Source organism: Periophthalmus magnuspinnatus, chromosome 17 (genome assembly GCF_009829125.3).
Source record: "Periophthalmus magnuspinnatus isolate fPerMag1 chromosome 17, fPerMag1.2.pri, whole genome shotgun sequence".
Lineage (NCBI taxonomy): Eukaryota > Metazoa > Chordata > Actinopteri > Gobiiformes > Gobiidae > Periophthalmus > Periophthalmus magnuspinnatus.
Genome location: NC_047142.1, coordinates 722,553 through 747,781, shown reverse-complemented (window position 1 = coordinate 747,781; position 25,229 = coordinate 722,553). Strand labels below are relative to the sequence as shown.

At 42.5% G+C, this 25,229-nt stretch overlaps 1 protein-coding gene across 4 annotated transcripts in view; it reads left to right on the top strand.

Moving 5' to 3' along the window:
• Positions 1–25,229, top strand: part of LOC117385051 (adhesion G protein-coupled receptor L2-like) — a 222,171-nt gene that overhangs the window by 140,919 nt on the left and 56,023 nt on the right. For 3 of the 4 annotated variants that reach the window (XM_033982292.2, XM_055228535.1, XM_055228536.1), the window contains exons 7-10: positions 2,198–2,298; positions 5,334–5,519; positions 9,372–9,410; positions 16,980–17,163. In XM_033982292.2, the coding sequence (XP_033838183.1) occupies positions 2,198–2,298; positions 5,334–5,519; positions 9,372–9,410; positions 16,980–17,163 (510 nt within the window). The remainder of the gene's footprint in view (positions 1–2,197; positions 2,299–5,333; positions 5,520–9,371; positions 9,411–16,979; positions 17,164–25,229) is intronic. The other variant, XM_055228534.1, reaches the window with a different exon arrangement.

Below are 25,229 nucleotides of genomic sequence, written 5' to 3'. Positions count from 1 at the left end.
GTAATACAAGATTTGACCAGTAGAGGGTGGAATGAGTCACTTCTTTGTCTAATTACTGCTTCATTCTGTTATTTATTTGTTGAAGCCTGTCCCTGTTAATGATGCTGAACAATTAGCTTCACCCTTGAGGAAATGTTGATGAGATGGCTAACCTAGCGTCTGACTGACAACGTCGTGAAGCGTCCGGTCTGTGCTAAACCAGCGGCGTGCGAGCAGAAAGAGGCTTTACCTTCAACAGCCTCACTCTGGATGTTCATGTCTTGATTTACAGACACAAAAGTGAAATAAAAACCCCAGGATCATGTAGAGGGTTAAAACGAACATTTAAGACCAAAATGATGAGGAACGCGGCGGCTAGCGGGTTAGCTACGTCCACATACATAAATGCAGTGTTTATCAGCCACGTTCAAACTCTTTTTCTCGCAGCTGTTCCAAAGGTGCGTTTCAAACGAGGCCGAGCAGAAAGATTTGAAAAGTGCCATTTTGACGTGTAATACACAGACACACAAGTGTAATACTCCCTCTTTAAAAACGAGGAAATGTTGGAAGCCGAGCCTCAAAAGCGAGCGCCGGGGGGGAGCGCTGTTCCGCCGGTCGTTCTAATTGCAGACGGGCTGACAGAGCACGAGACTCTCACACGAGTCAGACACGGCGCCCGTCACCCAAACTGACAACGGCTGTCAAAATAAAAGCAGGGCTATTGTACGATGAAAGTGAGGACGAGGCAGAGCGGTGACTGAAGAGGTGAGACGAGGAGGCGGAGATTACACAACGAGTCAAAGAGCGGACGTCTTTATTTAAGAGGCGAAAGATCAGAACGGACTCTGTGGGTTAAGGAGAGTTAGGACGAGTCTACTGCAAAAACACACCTGGAGTTGTGTTTTGTTTCATTCACACACGTTTGAGTCACTTTATTATTCGTCTGTTACATCTACAAAGATCAAAATGCAACGTTCCACATTGTGATGTCATCAAGTGGTAGTTTTCAAGTTAACGAGTCAGATTAAAGAGGGAGGAGAGAAGACGAGAGGAGGAGAGGAGAGGAGTTTTACCTTTAGTTCAGTCGAGATTTTCAAGGATTTCCAGGACTGAAATGATCCAAATGATCCTAGTGAAGGAGAGTTTATAAAAACACAGTGGAGCACTTCCTGTATCACCACATGATGACATCACAAGGTGGAACAGAGTGTTTTCAGTTTGAGAGAAGAGCCTAAATTTGCCAAATTTGTGTGTTAGTTAAACATGTCTGAATGAAACAAAACACAACTCCACAACTAATTATATTCAAGATTTCACTAATTAGTTTGTGTTGTTTTTTCTTATTTATAAATGTTGGTTCATAATAATAATAATAATTAATAATGAAATTCGTACTAATTCCGTAAGTGTTACCCAGCAACCGTAATGTTAAAAAGCGTCGAGACTTATAAAAAATTGTACAATATTTATAATTAGACAAAAGGAAATGGATTAAATCAGAGTTTAGTCTGTCACAAAGATGGTTTTGGATGGATTTGTTTGGTTGATTCCATAAGAAGAGCACAGACTGAAGAAGTGCACTGAGATTTTCAATGTAAAGTGAACTGGAGCCAGAGTGGATGGAGCAGGAAGTGCGCACACGATCACTTCCTGTTTGTAACATGGCGGCAGGTTTGCTATTTCAGCTCTGGAATAGCCACTTTTCTGTCTCTGCTGCTTCAGACTCATTCTGGTCTTAAATGTTCGTATTAACCCTCTACATGATCCTGGGGTTTTTATTTCACTATTGTGTCTGTAAATCAAGATATGAACATTAAAAACAGACAAATCAGGTCAAAAATGAATGTTGTTTATCTGCAGTTTAGGTCAAAGTTTTAAACGAGGCCAAACAATGAATAATTCTTACAGGATTCATGTTTATATTTTAAAGTTTCCAGGTTTATTCATGTGTAAAATGATGTCTGTAGCGCCCTCTGCTGTCTGTGGCGTCTTCGTGGACTTGGCTCGATGTGTTAAATTCGTCCAAAATGGTGTAAATGTTTTATATTGTTCAGTTTTGTAAAGCGGGGCATTGCTGGCAGCGTTTCAAAGCGAGTAACCGTGCCCTCCATCAGAGCGAGTGGGTTTGTGCGGCGGGGGAGAGTTTATCAGCTCCGCCGCCGCCATTTTGGCCCGTGTCCAACCCCCCCGTGTGTGTGCTCTGTGTGTGTTTGTGCAGGTATCGCGTCGTACCTGTGCACGCCGTCCGGGACCTGGTGCTCGCGTGGGCCGGACCTCAGCAACTGCACCTCCCACTGGGTCACTCAAGTGGCTCAAAAGGTAAGAGCGGGACTCGGATCACGGGACGGGGAACGCTCCAGAAACAGCCCGGAGAACATGTGGTCATATTGTCCCAAAGCAAAGTTGGTAAAGCGGTTTCCTCGGCCAAAAATCCCTGGATCCAAGCTGCAAATTTGAGCTGGGATTTGCTCTGAGAAAGAGACTAAAAGGTCTGACCACATTTGTGCAAATTTAAACGGCGGTGATGATGTTAAACGCTGGAGCCGAATACTTAAAATTTAAAATCCAGTTTGTTAAACGCTTCTGCTTCATGTTTTTTTTTAACGTAACTCCGTGTAACTTTCCGAAAGGCACGTCTGCACCATTCCCTGGAAATGTAGTTGAATCCGTATTTTAAAACATTTTCCTTGGATAAGTTTGGAATTATAAAGCCAAACGAAACTTTTTCTTTTTCTAATTTTAATTTTAATTTTATTTCAGGAGGAGCACAAACACACTCCTTCCAGTTCAGATATTATATGAAACAGTATTATTATTCAAAGTACGACTTACTTATACTTAAAAGTACACATTTTATTGTATTAAAAGAGTAAAAAAAACAAAACTATTTACAAGAACTGGGAGCTTAAAGGAAAAACTAAGTGTAATCAAACACTGTATAAGCATAAAGTGTAAAATAAAGTTAAATAATTCTCCACCTGAAATGGAAAAGTCACAAAATATCTGTTCTAAATGTGGAGATAAACTTGATCCACTTGTTCCAAATAAAATAAAATGTTTCTGTGGATTTGTTTATTGTGTAAATTTGCTTTTTCAGGAGGAGGAGCAGGATTTAGCCATTGTTTGATGTTCTTTTTACGTGCAGCAGTTTTTTTTAAATCACTTCTCTGTTCCAAAAGACTCGACCTAAATACACCAGCGGAAAGTGGCGTTAAGAGGCTTTACCTTCAACAGCCTCGCTCCTGATTGGCTCTTTGGTTGCTATGATACTCACGATCAGAATTCCAAATATAGAAATCAGCCCCAGATTGGCCGCTTCACCTGCTCCGGCCTCGATGAGCTTCACGTCTCACTCGCTCCGTCCGATTCTTCACTCCGTCTATGATCTGAAAAGCGTCGGGATTGGCTCTATATACGTTCTATATTTATCGCTAGAACCTGTTGCTTTAAGTCTCTCTCCCCGCGGTGGCGAGCAGTGGTATTCCCTCTTTGAATGCTGCGTGTTTGGTGTTGGTCTTTGTTGTGTAGAACGTGCACATCTGACAGACTTCACACTGCAGCACAGAGTGGAACTTCAAAGTCGGTGAAATAACGGCGTCTTCTGCGAGCTCTTTGATTGTACCGAGCTCAGACGAGGACTCGGGGAAACGCTCCGGTGTCGTCGTGAGCTGGAGATGCAGTCGATACCGAGCTGTGATCACGGATGATTATTGATATCAAATCCTCTCATTGGATTTGTGCAGACGAGACGATGTGGAGAATACAGGAAAAAGGAAACTGAGATGGACTTTATTAACACTAATCTGTTTCATTTAAAGTTTATTTTCTTTATTTTTATTACTTTCTACATGTTATAAACACACAGAACACGTCCAGTACATAAAGTAAGATATGTGGAATTAGGGAGCAAAGAAAAACAGAAGTAACTCTGACTAAATATGTTTTGACGAGGTAAAGAGTGGGAACTTTGAGGATATGAAAATTTTTATTTTATTTATTTATTTATTCATTCATTCGCGTATTTATTAATTTATTAATAATGTCATTTTTACTTTATATTTATTTATTCATTCATTCATGTATTAATTTATTTTTTATTCATTCATTTATTCCTTTATTTTTTATTTTTTAATATCTATTTATTCATTTATTTTTTTCTTATTTATTCATATATTTATTTTAATTTTATAGAATTTCCTTTTTTTCTTTACTACTTTTTCTTTAATACATAATTCCATATATCTTACTTCATATATTTGATGTTTTCTGTGTATATAAAATGTAAAAGTAGTAAAAAAATAAATAAATAAAAATAAAGACGCTGAGTGCGAGGGTGTGTCCAAACTTCAGACTTTATAAAGAAGCGTTCAGCTCCAAATGAAGCTCGTCGAGGACAGAGCAGTTTAGAGATGAGTTCCTTATTTGGAATTTTGACCATGAGTATCATAGCAACCAAAGAGCCAATCAGGAGCGAGGCTGTTAGAGGCAGCTGTGTCCATTTATACAAACAGTTTGTGTGAACTGAACCAGTAGATCTAGAAAAACAGAAAAACAAAAGTTCCAAATATTTCTAACTGTGGTTCTATGAATAGGCGACTACAGTGACCAGATGATGAAATGGAACAGTATGGAACATTTCTTGCTTTTTTTGTTTAAAGCCAATTTTTAAAAATGTGCACATGTTTGTTAAAGCTCCAGTGTCACACAAAACTGACTCTTGTAGCTTTAATCCATGTTCTAATCCTGTTTCATCCTCAAAAACAGACCTGGAGTTGTGTTTTGTTTCATTCTCACATGTTTGAGTCACTTTATTATTAGTCTGTAACATCTACAAAGATCAAAATGCAACGTTCCACCTTGTGATGTCATCAAGTGGTAGTTTTTAACTGGTTTAACAGCTCCTTTCACCTTTAGTTCAGTCGAGATTGTCAATTCCAGAGCCTGAAATGATCCAAATGATTCTAGAGATGAAGGTGTGTGGAGTTTAAAAACACTTCCTGTATCACCACATGATGACATCACAAGGTGGAACAGAGTGTTTTCAGTTTGAGAGAAGAACTCAGCCTTAAATCTGCAGGTTTTGTGTGTTAAACATGTGAGAATGAAACAAAAAAACACACCTCCAGGTCTGTGTGTGCTGATCAGAGCGTCATACGAGCGTTTTAAAGTGGCTGAATTCCGTGAGGGTTTGGAGCGTTTCATCGCAGTGGAACACGTCACTCTGTGCTAATCGTTCCACTCCCCTCGACCCCGTGTTGGCAGCGTATTTCAAATGATATATTATCCCCATTACTTCATCCTGACTTGAACCCGTCCTGACGAGCCTCCCGCTGCTTTTCTGTGTCTATTTTTAGATCAGGACGGGCGAAAACGCTGCTAATTTGGCTAACGAGCTGGCGAGGCACACCCAGGGGCCGGTCTTCGCGGGGGACGTCAGCTCCTCGGTGCGTCTCATGGAACAGCTCGTGGACATACTGGACGCACAACTGCAAGAGCTCCGCCCCAGCGAGAAGGACTCCGCCGGACGCAGCTTCAACAAGGTACAGCAGCGACGGGCGTGTGCGGACGAGGGGCCGCTTTGTCGGAACAGCTTTAAGCGAGCGGCGAGGCTATTATTTAACGAAAATGTAGACTTAAACGTGCTATAATACGTCAAGTTTACTCCTGTGAGCTTTAAATCATGTTAGAATGTTGGTAACGCATCAAAAACGGACTTCACTTCACTTTATTATTCATCTGTAACATCTCCAAAGCTCAAAACGCTCTGTTCCACCTTGTGATGTCATAAAGAGAAAGTCCATTTTCAAGTTAACAGCTACGTTTTACCTTTAGTTCACTAGAAATGGGCAATTCCAGGTTTAGAATTGATCCAAATGATTCTAGTGAAGGTGTATGAAGCACTTCCTGTATCACCACATGACATCACGAGGTGGAACAGAGTGTTTTTGAGAGAAGAACTCAGCGTAAATCTGCAGGTTTGTTTGTACGTGAAACAAAAAAACATAACTCCAGGTCTGTTTGTGACGAGGAAACATTAGAACAGAGATCAGACGATAGAATAAAACGTGCTCTTTAAAGTCTTTACAAAATCTTGTCTTTTACTAGTTTTAAATTTTTTCTGAAGTTTATAAATCACGTTTGACATGAGCAGCAGATTTAAATATGTCAAGGTAACTTCAAAACTGTTAATTAGAAACCAGAATCCTCACAAAAGCCTGAACAAAAGTCTGAATTACTTTCTAAATGACTTTAATCTTATGGTAAAATAGTTTCCAAACATCGCACTGAGCCTCTGTAGCGAGCGCGTTAGCATTTAGCATCAGACCAGACTAGCCAAATGCGTCATAGCTGTAGCTTTAGCTTGTTTTTTCGCGGTAGTCGAGGTTCATCTGCATCGTATCTCAAATTGATTCAATCTCGAGAACATATTGCGTCAGTCCAGCGTCTAAAAATGGATTTGGTTTATTTTCTATTTGAAAATCCACAATAACAGACGTTTCTCTTCACCTTTAGCCTCTGTAAAACAAATTGGGTTTGTTGGCGCCGACAAATCAGACTTTATATTTTGCCTGAGAAAAGTGTATTTATTTTTAGTTAGCGACAACCCAAACAACAGCAGACACCATTAAGTCCGACGTGTCCTCAGGTACGACACATTTGGCCCTTAGTGGACACCATTTGGCGGTGTAACCCAACCTCCGCTAACCCGCACCACGGCGCTACCGACGGAACCAGCGCTTTGCTAACCTCATTAAACCGGGTCTGCGTTTTGCCCCGACTCGCTGTCAGCACGGCTCGGGACATTCGTTAGCCGATTAGCGGGACACACACTGCCGAAACGAAAGGCGGCAAAGCGGACTAGCTCCCAGCGCGCGCCCGCGTAGCCCCAGGTGCAGCCGCGGCTCGGGCAGGTCGGCCCCGGGCGAGACTCAAACCTGCCGGGTAATTACCGAGCTTTGGAAACGCGGCCTCACCTGGCAGCAGCGCCCTAAAGCGGCTAATGGCCACGAGGTTTTTCCGCTAACGCGCGGCATAACTCTTCATCGGTGACACGTTGGGGTTTTTTTTTTCCTCCGCGAGAGAAAGTAGAGCCCCCGAGACGAGAGCGCTCACTCCCAGCTGCTTCCAGAGCCGTGGAGAGATGAGTGACAGTTTGAAAAATTACATTGTTATTCCGAGTTTCCTCAGCAGCGCTCGCTCGGTAAACAAGGTGATTTGCAACCAAAAAACGGCGGCGGCTGTTTGTGCCCTTATGTTCCGACAGCTACGTTGCTATTATCCATTTGCAGATAAGAGCTAACGGGCTTTTCCTGTTCACGCTGATGGAGCTGCATCGATTTGCATCACAACTACACATGATTGGCTGCTGACACTGAACACTCACAGTTTGCTAAATGACCAGAGATTTTATTTATTTATTTATGTTTTTTTAGACTTTACCTGGTTAAAACTCGGCACAATTTGCATCGACTGTTTGCCGGAAATGTTTCTAAAATAGTTTGATTACTCGGATTGGCTCGGAAGAGAAAGTACACGGCTGATTGCAGTAAGTAATCAGACTCTCGGGACACGGAGACGCAGCGCAAATTTGGGATTTTCAGAAAATTTTGATTCCAGTTTGTGCGTGCGTCGTGGCAGAGTGGTTAGCCCTCATTACTTCGTGAATAGGCCGGTTACGTAATCACTTTATCGACTCGTTTTTGGCTGAATGATCAGATTTAAACCATAAAAAAGTTGACTTAATAACTTCGACGCCTCGTTACGGATCCATAACGACTCATGATTTTTAACAGTGCAGTGGTCCCTCGTTTATGGCGGCCGTCACGTTCTAAAAATAACTCGTAATTTAAACAAAATCCGCGAAGTGTCAGCTTTATTTCTTATAATTATTCAGTTTTTTTGTCTGTAAAACCCCTCACCACACACTTTATACACTTTTCTCACACAGGCGTTAACATTTTCTCACATTTCTCTCGTGTTTAATTGATTAATAGTGACTCTCGTGTGTTTTTATTGAAGAAAAAATAACTTCCACTAGACACTGATGTAAAAACAGTTCCAAAATTTAAATTCACAACTTTGCAAAATCCTTTTTTTTTTTACAGAAATAATCAAACCAAGTCTCAAAAACAAACAAAACTACAGTAAGAAAACCATTTGGCTCCGTCTTTATGCGCCGCCTCAGCTCGTCTCCCGGGCGTGTGCTCTTTTCCTCGTGCGCGCAGTCGCTCTTAAAGTGACAGTAACATATTTGTAAAACTTAAATTATAACAGTTCTAAGATATTTTAACAATAAAATAAACGTAGCTTATAAATCAAATATTAAATCTTTCAACATTAAATGATTCATATAAACATAAAACAGCATTTATAACATAATCTAACCTGAACACTTTGTAGATTTGCAGCATTATTATTTATTTATTAAACTCGTCTCTGCAGTGCCTTGGCCGGTCCGGACACAGACCACGATGCACGATCATAAACTGTAAAAAAAAAGTGTAAAATTGAATTGGAAATATCCTTGAAACAGCGAGACCACAAAAAATAAACCGTGATCCAGCGAGGGACCACTGTATTGTAGATTTATAATAGTTTTTGTGGTTTAAATCTGGTCTTGGGTCTCCGTTTATTATCGTTTATCGTGTTTTCACTTGAGCCGTACGTCGAGCTTTGAAATGCGTTACTCGACAGGTCTATTTGTGAATCGAGGACGCTAAAGTAAATGTGTTTTAGTCTTTTAATGTAGTTGGACTATAGTTGCATAGCTCCAGCCAAACCCACTGGGAACAAGCCAAACATTTATAAATAACCCGTTTTATCTCCGAGACAAACTGTTGCTAATGCCCACCTTGCTCCCGATAAAAGCCACCAATTAATTATCCTGTTCACCAAAAGCCGGAGAAACAGCGTCTTAACTCTCCCTCTTTAAATTTGCATGTTCTTTTTAAAGCTAATATTCTTATTCTTCAGCGTCTGATCTGCAGCTCGGGGTCAATAATCCGAGCAACGACCTGACGCCAAGAAAACCAACGTGTTTAGTTTTTTATTTATTTAAACAAAACTGTGACATTATTCTCGCCCAAACGACCTGCTCCCACATCATTAATCTACGTCGCCGGTGCATCGCTAATGGCTAACGTCGCGAGTTAGCCTTAGCGCGTTCACTCTACTTCCTTCCTTCCTTCTACATCCATTATCTGATCCATATTCACATCTTTAGCGTCTTTCCTCCTCGATCCGAACACATTTTAAACCCGTTGGAATCATTTGGAAGTAGTTTGTTAATGTTTGGTAAGTGGCTGACTGTGACCTTTTGTTATCTTTTCTCTCTTTTCCTCTTTTCATCGCCTCTTTCTGCACTCTTTCCCTCGCGCTCTGTACGGACAAAGCTCCAAAAGAGAGAGAAGACTTGCAGGGCGTATATGAAGGTATAAAACGACGCTTGTGTTTCCATCGTGACCAGCCGCATGCCGCCTTGTCTCTGTGTCCCCCTCGATTGTCTTGTTGAAAATAGAGCCATGTCTCCACCAAATGTTAGTGTTTTTTTTTCAGTTTTGTGCATTTTTACTTTGGTGTACTCTGTGTGCAGCCAAGCTAAAAGCCACTAAGGACAAAATGAAGAGGAAGCGGGCTTTTAAAATGTAGATTGCATGCTAATTAGCAAAGTAAAGCCTGAGTGAAGTGAGGTAAACAAGGGGAGTTGATCGCGTTTGGAAATGTTTTACTTAAAGTTTGACACGGGTCTGAAGAAATATAGTGCAAAGTTTGGATCGAAACTTGTGAAATATTCAAAGTTTAAGGTGCAATGTGGAACTTTACTGGTCGTCTCCATGGAGATGTTACCTGGAGTCTTTGGAGTTGAACTTACGTGTTGCATTTTTAAGTAAATCGTGTTGTTGAAGCTTCAGTGTGAGCGGGTTTAGTCTCTTTTTCTAGTAAAATTCATATTAATCAGCTCCTCCAAATCTGAGGCCGTGGTTCTTGACGGGAAAAAGGTAGCGCCCTCTGCAGGTCGTGGAGGTCAAGTATCTCGGGGTTTTGTTCTCGACTGAGGGACGGACGGAGCGTGAGATTGACAGATGTGGTAAAGAAGGAGCTGAGTCGAAAGGCGAAGCTCTCGATTTACCGCCTTGGGGTCCCACCGGAGGAGCTGGAGGAGGCGTCTGGGGTGAGGGAAGTCTGGAGTGCCTGCTCAGACCGCTGCCCCCGAGACCTGGCCCCGGATAAGAGGAAAAACACGGATGAATGGAGTTTTTCAATCAATATGTGTAGGTGACAGGGGCGGCGCCAGGGATTTGTGTCCGGAGGCAGCTCAGGGGGGGCCCGGGTCTTCAGTGGGGGGGCTCACTTTTAACATGTAAAAACAGAGACTTTTAACAATTTCTCCCTCCCTCCCCCATGTTTGAGTCGCTGATTTAGCCCCTGTAACGATTTATAAAAGCTAATATGGATTTTCAGACATTTTATTTTTTTTTTGGTGTCTCATTTTGAACGTGTTGAATCATGACTGGATGAGCTGGAAAAGTGAGGCAAAAATCTTTACGGGGGGCTATGGGGGGAAGTGTTGACCGGTCTAGAGACGGCGAGTTCCCCCTCCAGCCCCCCCAGGCCCCCCTCAGGCCCCCTCCCCACGCCGCCCCTGTGAAGTGATGTCACCCAAACAAAAAACGATCCAGAAAAAAGACCATTAAGATTAAAAACTTCAAAGCGTCCCTATTTTTAAACCGTCTTCACACCTGTCGTAGCGATTTACACACGGACCACAAACAAAGCTGCTTTAATTCACTTTAAAAAAACAAACAAACAAAAAAAACACGGCGCTGAGCTCAGAACCAGCTGTTGATACAAGATGTTCACTTTCAGTTCGGATTAAAAGTGCAGCGTTTCGTTTTCTTTCATCACGGCGAACGGAACAAGACGAGCTTTGTTTTCTGTTTAATTTGTATTTTTAAACCAATCAGCAGCGTGCGCCGCATTTAGAGCGACCTTTTCAGCGGAATCCTGCCAAAACGGCGGTGGAATGATACTTGTTTTGGCGCCGCGACAAAGTAAACAGCCATAAATAGAGACGATGAGGAGCAGCACGACGGAAACACGGCTCCTGGAGGAAGACGACGGCGTGAACCTCGTCTGTCGTCTACGGCGACGAGTCTGTCCTCCAAAAGAACTGCACTCGTCTGCTCCATGTCTGCTCCTCCCTCTATCCTCTTTCTCCTCTTTCTCTTCCTCTTTCCTCCTCTCTTTCTCCTCTTCTCTCTTCCTCCGAAAGCCCTTCAATCGTCTTCTCCTTGTCTGATCCTCCCTCGTTCCTCTCCTCTTTCTCCTCTCCCTCACTGCTCTTTTCTCTCTCCTCTTTTTCTCCTTCTCTTCCCTCCTCTCTTTCTCCTTTTCCCCCTCCCTCTCTCCTCTCTGTCTCTCCTCTCTTCTTCTCTCCTTGCTTCCCCTCCCTCACTCCTCTTCTCTCTCCTTTCTCCCTCCTCCCCTTTGTCCCTCCCTCTCTCACCATCCCTCTTTTCCTCTTCTCTCTCCCCTCCTTTCCCTCACTCCTCTCCACCATCTCCTCTTTCTCTCCCTCTCCTCTCTCTTCTCTCCTCTCTCTCCCTACTCCCCCCATCCTCTCTCTCCTGTCTTTCCCCCTACACTCCTCTCCTGCTCTCCCTCAATCTCCTCTCCTCACTCTCCTATCCTCTCTCCCCCTCCTCTCTCCTCTTGCGCTCCTTCCCTCTCTTTCCCCCTTCTCCCTCTCTCTCCTCTGTCTCTCTCCCTGTCTCCTCTCCTCTCTCACCCTCTCCTCCTCTCCTCTTGTCTTCTCTCTGCTTCCCTCTCTCATCTCTCTCCCACCCTCCCCTCCTCTCTCTCACTCCTCTCCTCTCTCTGTCCTTCCCTCTGTTCTGTGAGTTCGTTCTTCTCGTTTTTATCGTCTCTTCGTGTCGTTGTGATCAGAGTTTGTTCAGACACAGACTCGTCTCTGGAGTCGTTTGTGTTCGTTGTTAAAATCTCACACGTCTCTTTAATATATTTGTTGTGTTTGTTTCCGTTTGTGCGCGGTGTTGTTGTCGTTGTTGTTGTTGTTGTTGTTGTTGTGTTTTCTTGTTTTGGACGTTTGCTTTTCGCTCAGTCGTTTGATGTAAATGTTCAAGTTTCCCTCAAACAAAATGGCGTCTGTGATTCTCTTTTCTTTTCCATTTGTAGTGAAAATGTTGCTTATGCTAAATGCTAAATGCTAACCGTGGTCACTAAACAAGATGGCGTCTGGTCGGACCGTCGTCTTTGTCCTGTTGTCGTTTTGTGAAGGTCAGAGGCGGCGGCTCCTGCGTCGGGCTCATTGAAGTTTAATGATACGAGTCTCGTTTGGACTAATTACTCGCCGCAGGTTTGATCCTTAAACTTGTGACTCGTGTTTCACCGTTAAATCCAAAAACGCTCAAACGTCGTTCTGTTCGTCCGGCGAGTCTCAGCGCGGCGTGACCTCTGTGTGATCGATCTTTGTCCGAGGAGCCGAGAGCCACGGAGACGCTGCGGGATTAAGGAGTCACTGATCCGGCTCTTTCGGGTCTGATACCGATACTGAAGCTTTAAGGATCTGCCGATACTCGATATCAACCGATACCAGAGACTGAACAGCGTTTTATCTTTAAACTAAAATGAAATGAGACAAAACGACAGAACAGCTTTGTACGATAGAACGATAGAACAGGATGGAGAGAATAACCAGGATACAGGACGAGTGTGACGTGTCTCCATGACGACAAGACACAACATTTAATTAAACGTTTAAATCTGGGTCTGGAATAAATCCTAAATCATGAACGTCAAGAAACGAGAGAATCTATAAAACTGAGAGAGAAAAGGAGGGAGAGGAAGAGAGGGGGAGAGAGAGAGAGGAGAACGGGAGGGAGAGAGACGAGAGGGGGAGGAGAGGAAAAAAGGGAGAGAGATGAGAGAAGGGGAGGGGAGAGAAAGGATAGAGGAGAAAGGGAGAGAGAGGAGAACGGGGGAGGAGAGAAATGAGAGGAGAAAGGGAGGGAGGGGAGAGAGAGAGGAGAACAGGAGGGAGGAAGAGGGGGGGAGAGGAGAGAGAGGATAGAGGAGAAAGAGGAGTGAGGGAGAAGGAAAGGAGAGGAGAAAGGGGTTGAGGAGAGAGATGGAGGGAAGAGGAGAGAAGGGAGAGAGAGGAGTCAGGGAGAGAAAGAGGAAGAGAGAGATAAGAGAGGGAGAAAGGAAGGGAGAGGAGAGAGAGGAGGGAGAGAGAGATGGGAAGAGAAAGGGAGGGAGAAGAGTGAGAGACGGAGCTAATCCTGAGTCTCATTTACATCTACACACACACCCCACACACACACACACCTACACACACACTCCCCCTCCTCCTCCCCTTCTCTCTTTCCTCCCTGTGGTTTACCCCCCAAAAACTACACGGTCACAATTAAATCAGATGCCCTGCCCCGCTCCTGTCCACTCTGTACAAATGAGACACAGTGGCCCCTTTTGGCCCCTCCTCCACGGGCCCTTTGGGGACGACTCGCTCCGAGGCACAGACCGTTTACTGTCCGTCTGCGGGTGATGGCTGCCGTCCTTCTAATCGCCGTCTTTCTCTCTCCTCTGTCTCTCTCTCCTCCGTCTCTCTCTCCTCCGTCTCTTTCTCCTCCGTCTCTTTCTCCTCCGTCTCTCTCTCCTCCTTCTCTCTCTCCTCCGTCTCTCTCTCCTCCGTCTCTCTCTCCTCCGTCTCTTTCTCCTCCTCTTTTCGCCGCTCCTGGATTAACTCGGCGAGGCTTCGGTCGTCGTTGAGGTCAGGGCTGTGGAGAGCGATTCTCGTTCGCGGCGGCGGTGATAAAGCCTCAAATCGCGCTCTGGGGTGGCGTCCCGTCTACCGCCGCTCCTCGCCGCGGTTAAACACGGGCTCTTGTGGCCGGGTGGCGTTAATCACACGCTGCGTTGGACTCGCGTTGGGTTTGTGTCGTCGCTTCGTCCTGTCCTGAATTAGTGTTGTGGATAATCACCGCTCCGGTTAATTGGTACAGTGAGCGAGGCCTTGTTGTGGTTAATTACGGTTATCGTGGCGCGGTCGTGCTGCGGTTAATGGCACCTATGGTTAAACTGTCACAGAGAGTTAGCGACGCGCAAGTCGAGAAGAGCTACGCGTGATGCTAACGGCTAAAAATGGATCATAATGTGTTTGTGCTGAGAGTGGGGTCGCCTCTCCGCAGATTTGACCGGTAACTACAACCTTAGCCCTAAATCCAACCGTAAACTCGCGCCTAAACGCTAATCCTCGTAGCTCTACCTGCTCGTATCCATGGAGACAAATTAACTTAATGCTAAACTGTGAAATGCGATGCTAACGGCTAAAAGCGTGTTTTGTCAGAGCGGAATCTGAAGTAATAATCGAATAATCTGAAGCTTTAGTTTGTTTAGTTTGTGGTTCAGGGTAAAGCTTTTACTTCTAAATGTTTATATTTTGTGGCAGGGGGTTCACTACCTGCTGGTCTACGTGAAAATGTTGTAGCTTTTTACTGGAATGTTTCACAGTTTGGCTTAAGGCGTGTCTTTCTCCTTGGAGACAAACAGGTAAAGCTGCCAGGGTTAGAGGTTAGAGGTTAGAGGTTAGAGGTTAGGGTTGGGGTTAGGGTTCCAGGTACAGGTCAGATCTGTGGAGAGGCGCCCCCACTCTCAGTAAAGACACATGGTTTTCAGTAAAGTTTAGTACCAATACAAACACTTGCAGTAGAATAAATGGTAAAGATAATGGCGCAATGTGGGACTTTCCATGCAAAACAGAGACATCTCCATGGAGACGAGCAAGTAGAGCCACTCAAAGTTACACGGTGCTTCTTTAAATTGTTATATAACCAGATTTGTTTTGTCTGTGTTCAGGGTAAAACTTTTATTTGTCCTGTCTCTATGAAAATGTTGTTGCTTTTCCTGGAATATTTCAGAGTTTGGCATTAAATTCATCTGTTTCCATGGAGACCAGCAGCTATAGTTAGGGTTAGGGTTCCAGTTACAGGTCAGGTCTGTGGAAAGGCGTCCCCTCTCTCAGAACGAGCGGATGGTTTTCAGTAGATTTTTGCACCGATAAAAACATTTAAAATTAAAAAAAGCAAGATAATGACACACTGTGGGACTTTCCATGCAAAACAGAGACATCTCCATGGAGACGAGCAAGTAGCACCACTCAAAGTTACACGGTGCTTCTTTAAATAGTTACATCACAGATATAACCGTGCGCCACGTACACGTATAAAGGGTTAAGGTCAAGGGTTAAATCTCGTTACGGTTGATGTCGTGTCGTTTTATTGAACCTTCGGACGCAGTGGGCGGCCGCGGCGTCTGGCCCCGTCCAGATCCTCGTCCAGATCCTCGTCCAGATCCTCGTCCAGATCCTCGTCCAGATCCTCGTCCAGATCCTCGTCCAGATCCTCGTGGCCTGAAGCATCATGGGGGATTATGTTTTCGACTGATGGGAGATTGTAGAAATAGTCGCTGTAACTCACATCTGCTCGAACCTCCAGTGCCGTGACCTTTTGTGAAACAGCGGCACAGACGGTGACCTGGACTCGGCCTCATCGTGAAGAGTCCGGGTCCAGAGCGGCGCCCTGCCTCTGTGCGGAACGCCAACGCCAGAGGAAAGGCACACGAATGTAAACATCAGAAACAGACCGAGGTTAAGTGTTACTGTTTCCTCATTATTTCAAATATTTACAGAGCAATTTTAATCATCAAGAAAATCTGTTGTAATTTTGTGGTTTCTTTGTTGTTGTTCACAGATCAGTCAGATCTTCAGTGTTCAGGAATCACAGGGTTATTCCTTGTTTTGTTTTAGTTTATGGATCATTCAGACCTGGTTTAGTCCTGGTTTAGTCCCTGGTCCTGGTTTGGTCTTGGTTCAGATCATGTCTGTTTTTCTTTTAAAGGTGGACTGTGTGTTCTGGGGGTTCACTACCTGCTGGTCTACATGAAAATGATGTTGCTTTGTCTGGAATGTTTCACAGTTTGGCATTAAATTTGTCTTTCTTCACGGAGACAAACTGCTAGAGCTGCCAGGGTTAGGGTTGAGTTTAGAGTTTTACTGTTGGGTTTAGTCCAGATCTGTGTCTTTACCGTCTAAATCACGTCGTGTTCTATATATTTGTCCAAATCTCTCCTTCCTGAGAACCTCTGACCTACTTCTGTTCCATTACGACTTTCCAGGACGCTCCGTTGTTGGAAAACCAGAAGTGAATCTGATAAAGCTCACGTGACTCGTCCTAGTGGGACACGTGGACTCAGGCCTGGAGAACCACGTCCAAGTGTCTCTAACACAATTAGACAAGAGTTTACAGCGTTTGACCGTGACCGCGGCGAGCAGAAGCCGTGACCTCCCCGTCGCCCGGGTCAAAGGAAACTCTTGTTATAGCAACACACGATACCGGCGAGGGGTTTGTCGGAATGTTTTGCTAACTTACTGCTTATCAGAAACCAGGAAATGAAAGGATTTGCCGTAGAAAACAGAACCCCGAAATTCCCCCCATTCTTGACTTCTCCGACTGCCACTCCTGACACGGATTTCATCATAACGCCGCCTTCCTGTTTGAAGGGAATATCGCTCGGGGCGGTCGGGGCCTAGATCCTGTTATGAAAATAAGTCCGTGTGGATTATGAAGGTAATTGTTGTATGGAAAATGGCGGCTTTAGGCTTAATATTTGAGGAGGTTGCTGCGTGCTTTGTTTAGCCGAGAGAAACAATTGCTTTTGAAAGTCCCCATTTCGCCCCGAGCAAGTTTGCATTCAAAGTTTAAAGCAATTTGCAAACCGCTTATGAAAAAAACATTATGCATTTTATTATTTTGCTTACTCCAAACTTAAACCTTGTTGTTTGTCGACCCCGTCCGCCCTGCATGCCGTGTATTTATATTTATATTTCTGTATCATTACTGCATTTTCCCTCGTTAGTTGAGCCATATTTGTAAAAAAAAAAAAAGAACAGACTCTGACATTTTAACTTGTCTCCATGGATACAGGCCATCGTGGACACCGTGGACAACCTCCTCCGCCCGGAAGCGTTGAAGTCGTGGAGGGATATGAACGCGACGGAGCAGACGCACGCCGCCACCATGCTCCTGGACACGTTGGAGGAGGGCGCCTTCGTGTTGGCCGAGAACCTCATCGAGCCCGCCATCGTCAAGGTCCCCGCGGAGAATATCGGTAAGTGTCGCCTGCTCCGAGCTAACGCACGGCGAGCTTTGGGTTTGGGGAGCTGGTTCTCGTTTAAAAAAAAAAAAAAGTTCAAATCTTATTTTTTTTGGTGTCGTACTGGATTTTTACTCACGTGAAAAACAAAACTGGTTAATTTTAATAGTTTTTAATAGTTTGCAGCAGTCCAAAGTTCATTTGTCGCTTAATAGCATGATATTTATTCACATTAGCACTTTTCACGGCTTCACAACACAACAACTAGCATGCAAACAGCACACTTCCTGGCCCACAGCAGTCTCATTTTGCGCTGCTTTTACTTTACATATACTTAAATTTTATCCATTCATCCATGTTTTTCTTCGTCTTATCCGGGGTGGGGTAGTCTAAGCAGTGACTCCCAGACTTCCCTCACCCCAGACGCTTCCTCTAGCTCCTCCAGTGGGACCCCAACGCATTTCCCCTGGGGTCTCTTCCCAATGGGACGTGCCCGGACACCTCCCTACTGTGCTATTTTAACTTTAATAGACGACGGTTTAGTTTTTCATCAGTTTGTTCTGCTCTCTAGCGCCTCACAGTGGTCATATGATGTTGCTGTGGTGTGTCGGGTCGGCTGGTTTAAACAGGTTTTGGAGCTGTCTTCGTAGCGGTGGAGGCAGGGTGACAGCGCCATCTGCAGTCGGACTTGTTTAGGACAGTATTTTCCAGATGTGTGAGAGTGAAACGGCCCCTCGTCCCGGTTCAAAGTCCTGTGGACACGTTTGCGAATTGCGTTTGGCTCCTTAATCCTGATGGTCCTCTGTCCTGATGTTTGCTCCGTCCCAGTCCGTTATGCGCTCGTCTATTTACAAATTGAACTTTATGTCACACAGTTTAAACTTCGTTTGGTTGAAGCAAAGTTTTTATCCTCAAAAACATCTTTGAGGCTTATCCTCTATTTAGAAATTTAACTTTATTCCACAGTTTAAACTTTTTTGAGATCAAAGGTTCATCCTGTGGTTAAAGTAAAGTTTTTATCCTCACAAATGTCTTTGAAGAGTTGTAATGTTCCTGAGTATGGCATTAAACTCATTTATGCAGCTTTTTCCATTACAGGTGTTTTTAAAAACACTTATTTTCACCAACACCTCTGCACAGATCTGACCTGCTGTTGCCTGTTTCCATGGAGATAAAGTTAATGTGACGCTGTAGAACATTCTAGGCGGGTTTCACATCTGGTAACACAAACTCCAGTACATTTCCAGATTGTATCTTTAATTTCTGTCTTTGTTTATTGTTTATTTGTCAGGGACCGTGTACAAATGCATTTATCTCACAAAAAAAAGATCGGTCTCAGATTCAGCTGCTGTTTTCCCTCTGCAGTCTCACACTTTAAAACACACATTTTATTACAATTACATTAGAAAACTATCATTTCATTTTTAACATTAGCAGGAAAATACAATAAAATGTCCAGTACATGATGTTTAGTCCAAACACATAAAAACATCATTCTGTGCACATTTTTACAGTAAAACAACAAAACAAAAGAACCAGACGGATCAGGACGTTTGATTTTCTAAAATGTCAAATTTATTTATTATTTATTATAAAATTGAAGTCTATTTGAGTAACGTTTCACCTGGGAAGCAGAGTCTGACAAATATCTCTCGTCAGTATTATTACTGGGTATTAGCAGCAGAGAAGTGTTTGTGTAAAGACTGGACTGAGTCAGATCTATGACACGGAGAGTCTGACCTTTTCATTAAGACTTCGTCCTGACAGGTGTGAAAGATACTGGGAGAAATGGGTTTGTTTTATTAGAAAATGTGTTTTTTGATCGTGTCTGTCGTTGGAATAACTCTACTTTGTGTTATTTCTGTAGCTTTACGAAGATGCTCTGCTGTTTTTCTTTGTTTTTCTTAGTTTTAAAACACGTATTAATAAAAATGATAACAAAATGTCACATTTCTAGTCAAATTATTCAAATTTATAGACAGTTTCAGACTTTGGAGCTGATTCTGTGTCTAAATTTTGAAAAGAAAAAGGGACTGAGCAAAGGCCGAGGATCTTTTAGGACCTGTGCAGTTTATTGGAAGTTGAGCTGCATTTTTAATAATTCTGAATACATTTCTTAGACTGGAACACAAAATTAAACTGTCAAAACTGAACATTTAGCATTAGGATATTACAGCGGCGATAACAAAGGGTTTTTTTAATGGAGGAGGAGTGAAACATCCCGTTATTTCAGATTTTTGTGAGTATACTTAGACGGGGTTAAGTGCCTCTTCTCCTGCTCCTCTAGTTCTTTTTTTTTAGCCCCTCCCTCGTTCCTCTCTCTTTCCGTCGTGCCGAGCCGCTCTGGATGTGCCTGCGGGGGCCATTTCGGCTTCGACAAACTGCTAATTAGAAGTAACAATCATTTTCACTCTTTCGGTCGCCCGCTGAAGGGGTTTGGGTGAGTGGCGGCCTGATACTCTGTGTGTTTTTCACAGATTTGCCACTATAGGCTCAGTGGCACTAATCAGACGACACTCGACAAAAGACACAATCGAGGAGGAAGAAGACGCTCCCCATTGTTCAGCGAAATGAAACGCTCCAGTGAAAGTGTGGAGGAGGCGGCGGGACGAGGGTTTTTACTCCTATAAACACGTTAAACGCAACCGGGCTACGAGCTAAAACCTGCACAGCCATTTTACTGAATTTATTTACGTTAAACAGCAGCAAAAGTTTGGACACGCCCTCATTCAGTGTTTTTTTGGTTTTATTTTTACTAATTTCTGCATTTTATATACACACACACTTGGAAAATATTACGCAAAATATATGGAATTATGTAGTAAAGAAAAATAGTGAAATAAAACTGTTAAATATTTAAAAACATATATTTAATGTTCAAATCCTCAAAGTCGCCATCCTTTGCTTTGTTGAGATTTTTTTAATTTATTTTTTTACTACATAATTCCATAGATCTTACTTCATATATCGACCATATTTTCTGGACTATTCGTCGCTCTGGAGTAAAAGTCGCAGCAGCCAAAAAATGCAAAATAATGAAGAAAAAAACATACAAAGTTCATGACTCACAGCTTTTTTGCAGCATTTTGAACAGAATTTTTTGTTTTGATTTGAGAGATTTTGCTTTTGGGATTGAATATTGTAATAAAACGAAATCAAAAAGTTGTAGAAGTGAAGACGTTTGTCGCCGCTTGGATGCGCAGACAAACGTCTTCACTTCTACAACTTTTTGCCCAATTGACAGATTTTAAGTTACCGTATTTTCCAGACTTTGCGTCGCTCTGGAGTATAAGTCGCACCAGCAAAAAATGCAGAATAATGAAGAAAAAAACATAAGTCGCATTTTTTGGGCGCATTTATTTTACAAAATCCGAGACAAGAACAGACATTTTATCTTTAAAGTCAAGTTCTAATAATAATAATAAAATGTGGACCAACAGGCTGAATATCAGTACATCACGCTAACGCTAATGCTAACGCTAACGTAACACATTTATATTTATTCAGCTCCATGAAGCACAGACAGAACTGAACACGTGTCTGGTTTGTTAATGTAAGATATTAACAGTTAATCAGATAAATAAAGCAGAAAAAACAACAAGTTTACTCTGGATCTCACTCTATATAAGAATAATTTCACATAAAAGTCACATCTGGACTCGTGGTTTATGTTTAAACACCTGTCAAAAGTTTGGACACGAGACATGAAATTATGTAGTGAAGAAAAAGTTAAAGGTGCACTGTGTAACTTTTCTGATGGACGGTCTACCGCTTGTTTTTGTCTCCATGGAGATGTTAAAGTTCTGTCTGGAATGTCCCCGTGTGGCATTAAACGTGTCCATTTTGCATTTACTCCATAACGTGGGTTTTTATTGACTTAAAAACCTGCATTCTTTCTGTGAGTGGGCCCACCTCTCCACGGATCTGACTGGTAATTTGGCCCCGTGGTGTCACCTGCCGTCTCCACAGAGATAACTAAGTATAATGCCATACTGTGGAACATTTTAGGCAATTTCTCCATGGATATAAACAGGTGTATTAGGTATTTATCTCTACGGAGGCACCACGGGCCGAGTTACAAGTCAGATCTGCGGAGAGGTGAGCCCACTCGCAGAAAGAATGCAGGTTTTTAAGTATCATCAAGCAGGTGGCAGAAAAGTTACACTGTGCAGCTTTAAATAACTCTAAATAACAATTTTTCTACAAACAAACCGACAGCTACTTGTGGATTTGAAGATAAAACATAAAAAAATAAATATTTACCTTGTTTTTTTTTATTTCTTTGTATGTTCCATGTCTTTTCGTACGTATATAAAATGTAGAACGTCGTTAAAACATATTTAAAAAGCCTTGACTGAGCGAGTGCGTCCGCGCTTTGACCCGTCGTGTCCGTGCAGACGTCGCTCCTTTGTCCCGTTGGCTTTATCTGGCCGCGGTTCGTCCATTTTCCTTTAGTCGACTCAATAGGTCGGGTCAGTCTTTGATTTTATCGGCTCTTTTAGTTTAAAGTAAATAATCTAGTACTTTCCATTACTGCTGAGGTTCGCACTAAAATGAAATCGCCACTTCTGAAATTGACGGCGCGTTAACCACAGCAGCCGGCGCCATTATCGCGCTAAAACGTCGTATTCGTCAGACTGGGCTTTAGCCGCAGAGTAACTAGTCTTTATCAGCGGGGCTAACTAGCACTTAATGGGAAAAAGCCTTGGAGAGAACAGATCGAGCGCCGTTTGAATGGGACAATGCCTCTCAATTGCTGCTTTTGTTTTCCCGCTGAGGTCCGCGGACAGTTCATCTTGCGGCGCGTACTCAATGAGGTGACTTTACTACGCCAGAAAAAGATTAAAACCCAATGAGGTATAAGACAAAAGGGGCGTGCGGCGGAGAGCAGGACCGCAGTAACGCAGGAGAGAGCGGGACGGAGGAGAGGCGGACTTCAATTCTATCACAATGCAAATAAAGTGCCTTTCAGGAGCTATTTGCCGGGTTATTGAGGAGACACCAAATCTTTTCCCCCGACGTCGGCAGGAGGAGATGTAGCGTTTTTAAAATAATACTCTCCCCGGGGAATGGGCACTTTGTTCGTGGCTGCGTAAATGGGAAGAAAACAGATCCTGGCCAACATTTTGAAAGAGTTCTCCTCAGATATGATGCGCAGAAGGAAGACTTTATAGAGCGATGTTGTGCTTAGCGACCGTTAGCGTGCGCCTGTTACGTTTATAAGCGGATTTAGCTGGAGAAATGGTTAGTTTGGACAGTAATGACGTCACTGTTTTCTTATTTTTTACAAAGACAAAGATCCCAGAATTCAGATGGACATGACCGACGCAAACATTTAGTATCGTACAAGTGTAACAGGCCGGTTTGCCAGGCTAGAACCTCAACGCGACGCTAAAGCTAAAGCACTTTGGTAAACAGACGGTGGTACATTGTTTAGAAAGGCATTAGCATTAGCATTGTACAAATAGCATTAAGGCAATATTGTTTTTGAAAGTGATAGTTATAAATGCAACTGGATAAAGAGGCTAAAGCCGTAGACTCTTTATATAAATGGACATTGCTAACCTGCTAGCCGCTCTCGCTGTAGCTGCGTCTGTCAGACTCATTTTGGTCTTAAATGTTTGTATTAACCCTCTACATGATCCTCGGGTTCTTCTTTTCTTTCTTTTTTTTTAGTTATTTTGGGTTTATTTTTTTAAGTTTTTCTTCATTTTTTTTTCTTTTGAGTTTTTGTTTGTTTGTTGGTATTTTGAGTTCATTTATTTTTTTTATTATTTTTTTTTAAGTTCTTTTGAGTTTTGTTTGTTTTTTGTTATTTTGAATTTATTATTTATTTATTTTTAGTTATTTTGAGTTTTTTTTTTGTTATTTTGAGGTTTTTTTATTTATTCATTTTTTTGTTATTTTGAGTTTTGGTTTTTTTTGTTATTTTTATTCTATATATTTGTTTTAGTTATTTAGTGGTTGTTTTTTAGTTATTTTGAGTTTTTTTTTGTTATTTTGATTTTTTTTTTTTAAATGTATTCATTTTTTGTTATTTTGAGTTTTGTTTTTTTGTTATTTTTATTCTATATTTTTTTTGTTATTTAGTGGTTGTTTTTTTAGTTATTTTAAGTAGGTTTTATTTTTATTTTATTTTTTTTATTTTATTTTTTGTTTTGTTTTTTAAATCTGTCCCCTCTGTCCTCTCTGTGTCCTCTCTGTGTCCCCTCTGTCCCCTCTGTGTCCCCTCTGTCCTCTCTCTGTCTCTGTCCTTCAGACTCATTCTGGTCTTAAATGTTCGTATTAACCCTCTACATGATCCTGGGGTTTTTATTTCACTATTGTGTCTGTAAATCAAGATATGAACATTAATAACAGACAAATCAGGTCCTTCGTCCCCGAGGTCGCTCCTGTTAGCGTTAGCAACAGGTTTGATTGACGGCGTTGCTAAGTGCTCCTGATTGGCTCTTTGGTTGCTATGATACTCGCGGCCGGAATTTGACTTGAGCCGAACGCTGTGGTTAAATCTGAGGGACCAAACGTAAAAAGAGAACGTTTCTACCACAATTCAACAACATATCGAGTATTTCATCTACTGCAAACTAATAGTGAAGTACTGTGCTTAAGTAGGAAAGGCGAGTTTATTTGTACAGTGTATTTGGTCCACGAAGTAATTCAAAGTGTTTTACAGAATAAGAAAGACTTTAAAACCACAGTACAACAAATCAAAACATAAATAATCATCATAAAAGTGACATTAAAGGAGAAAAGTGCAGAATAAACCCCTCTGTCACATGCACAGATAAACAGCTTTACTTAAGTACATTTTACACGGTGTACTTTTTACTTTTACTTCAGTACATTTCAGAGCAGTATCTGTACTTTCTACTCCACTACATTTTTGAACTGGTCTGAAAAGTAAAAGTACTTTTATTTTAGTCAGGTTTATTTTTAACACGTTCAGAATTTGAGCAAAAACAAAAATAAACAAATAAAAACAGATGGAAAAAACAATTTGTTCATTTGTTTCTGTTGAAATCACCACATTTGAAACTTTAAGACTCAAAATCTGTGAGAAATACTTTTACTTTTGACTCTTTCAGTGCATTTTTAACAGGTACTTTAATACTTTTACTTTAGCAGATTTTTCATGTGCTATTTTTACTTTTCCGTGGGTATTTTTTGCTCCAGTATCTGTACTTTTAACAAAACTGAGTACTTCTTCCACCTCTGCACAAAAGTGACTGGCAGCTTTTTAAATCCCATCTTCTTTTCCCGTTTTGAAAATTCCCTCTTTTCAGCCGTTAACGCACAAAGAGAAAAGAACAGTCGCCCCAGAATAGCTCTCATTACTCAACTAAACGCCGCACAAAAGACACATTTTTAGAACCTGTGAAACATTAATAAAAAACGTCCTAAAATAAAGTTACTCAGTACTTTTTCTTTGTTACTCTTCATCCCCGTCCGGCCCTCTTCCTCATCTCGAGCTGTCAGGAGCCATCTTGGTGAGGTAGCGACGGCGGCGGTTCAGATGTGAGCGTGTGCAGAGAGTGATACGTTCTCTTGACCTCTCGGTAATATCACACATCAAAGGGAGCACCGCCGGAGACGAGCCGCTGGAATTTGGAAGGATTTTTGAGAGATTTGCTCCGTCTAGGCCCACTTATCTGACCCTGTGGGGAGAAGCGGGAACTCAAACGCTCAATCGTACTTTTGATCCCGTGAATATCTGACATTCACGCTGCAACAGGCCACACGCTCGCCGCCCGTCGTCTTCGCCCGTGTCTCTTTCTCTTTTCTGTTTTTGTTGGGAGTTTTTTAGTTTCTTTTCCCGCTCGTCGCTGCCTCTGAGGTGTTAGCGTCGCCAAACTAGCTTACTGACACATTCTTTGTAAATGACGTCTCCGTGGGGATTTGGATTGTGCTACTGGTGTAATATTTTTTTAACTGTTAACGTGACTGGTTCCTGCGAAGCGAAGTAATAAGTTTTAATCGTATTAAAATATGCAGCGCTCTGCTCCTGATGCGTCGGACTTAATTACACACAGGAAAGACGTTCAGTTAGCTCTTTTGCTAGTAGCAGCGTGAACAGTAAAGAG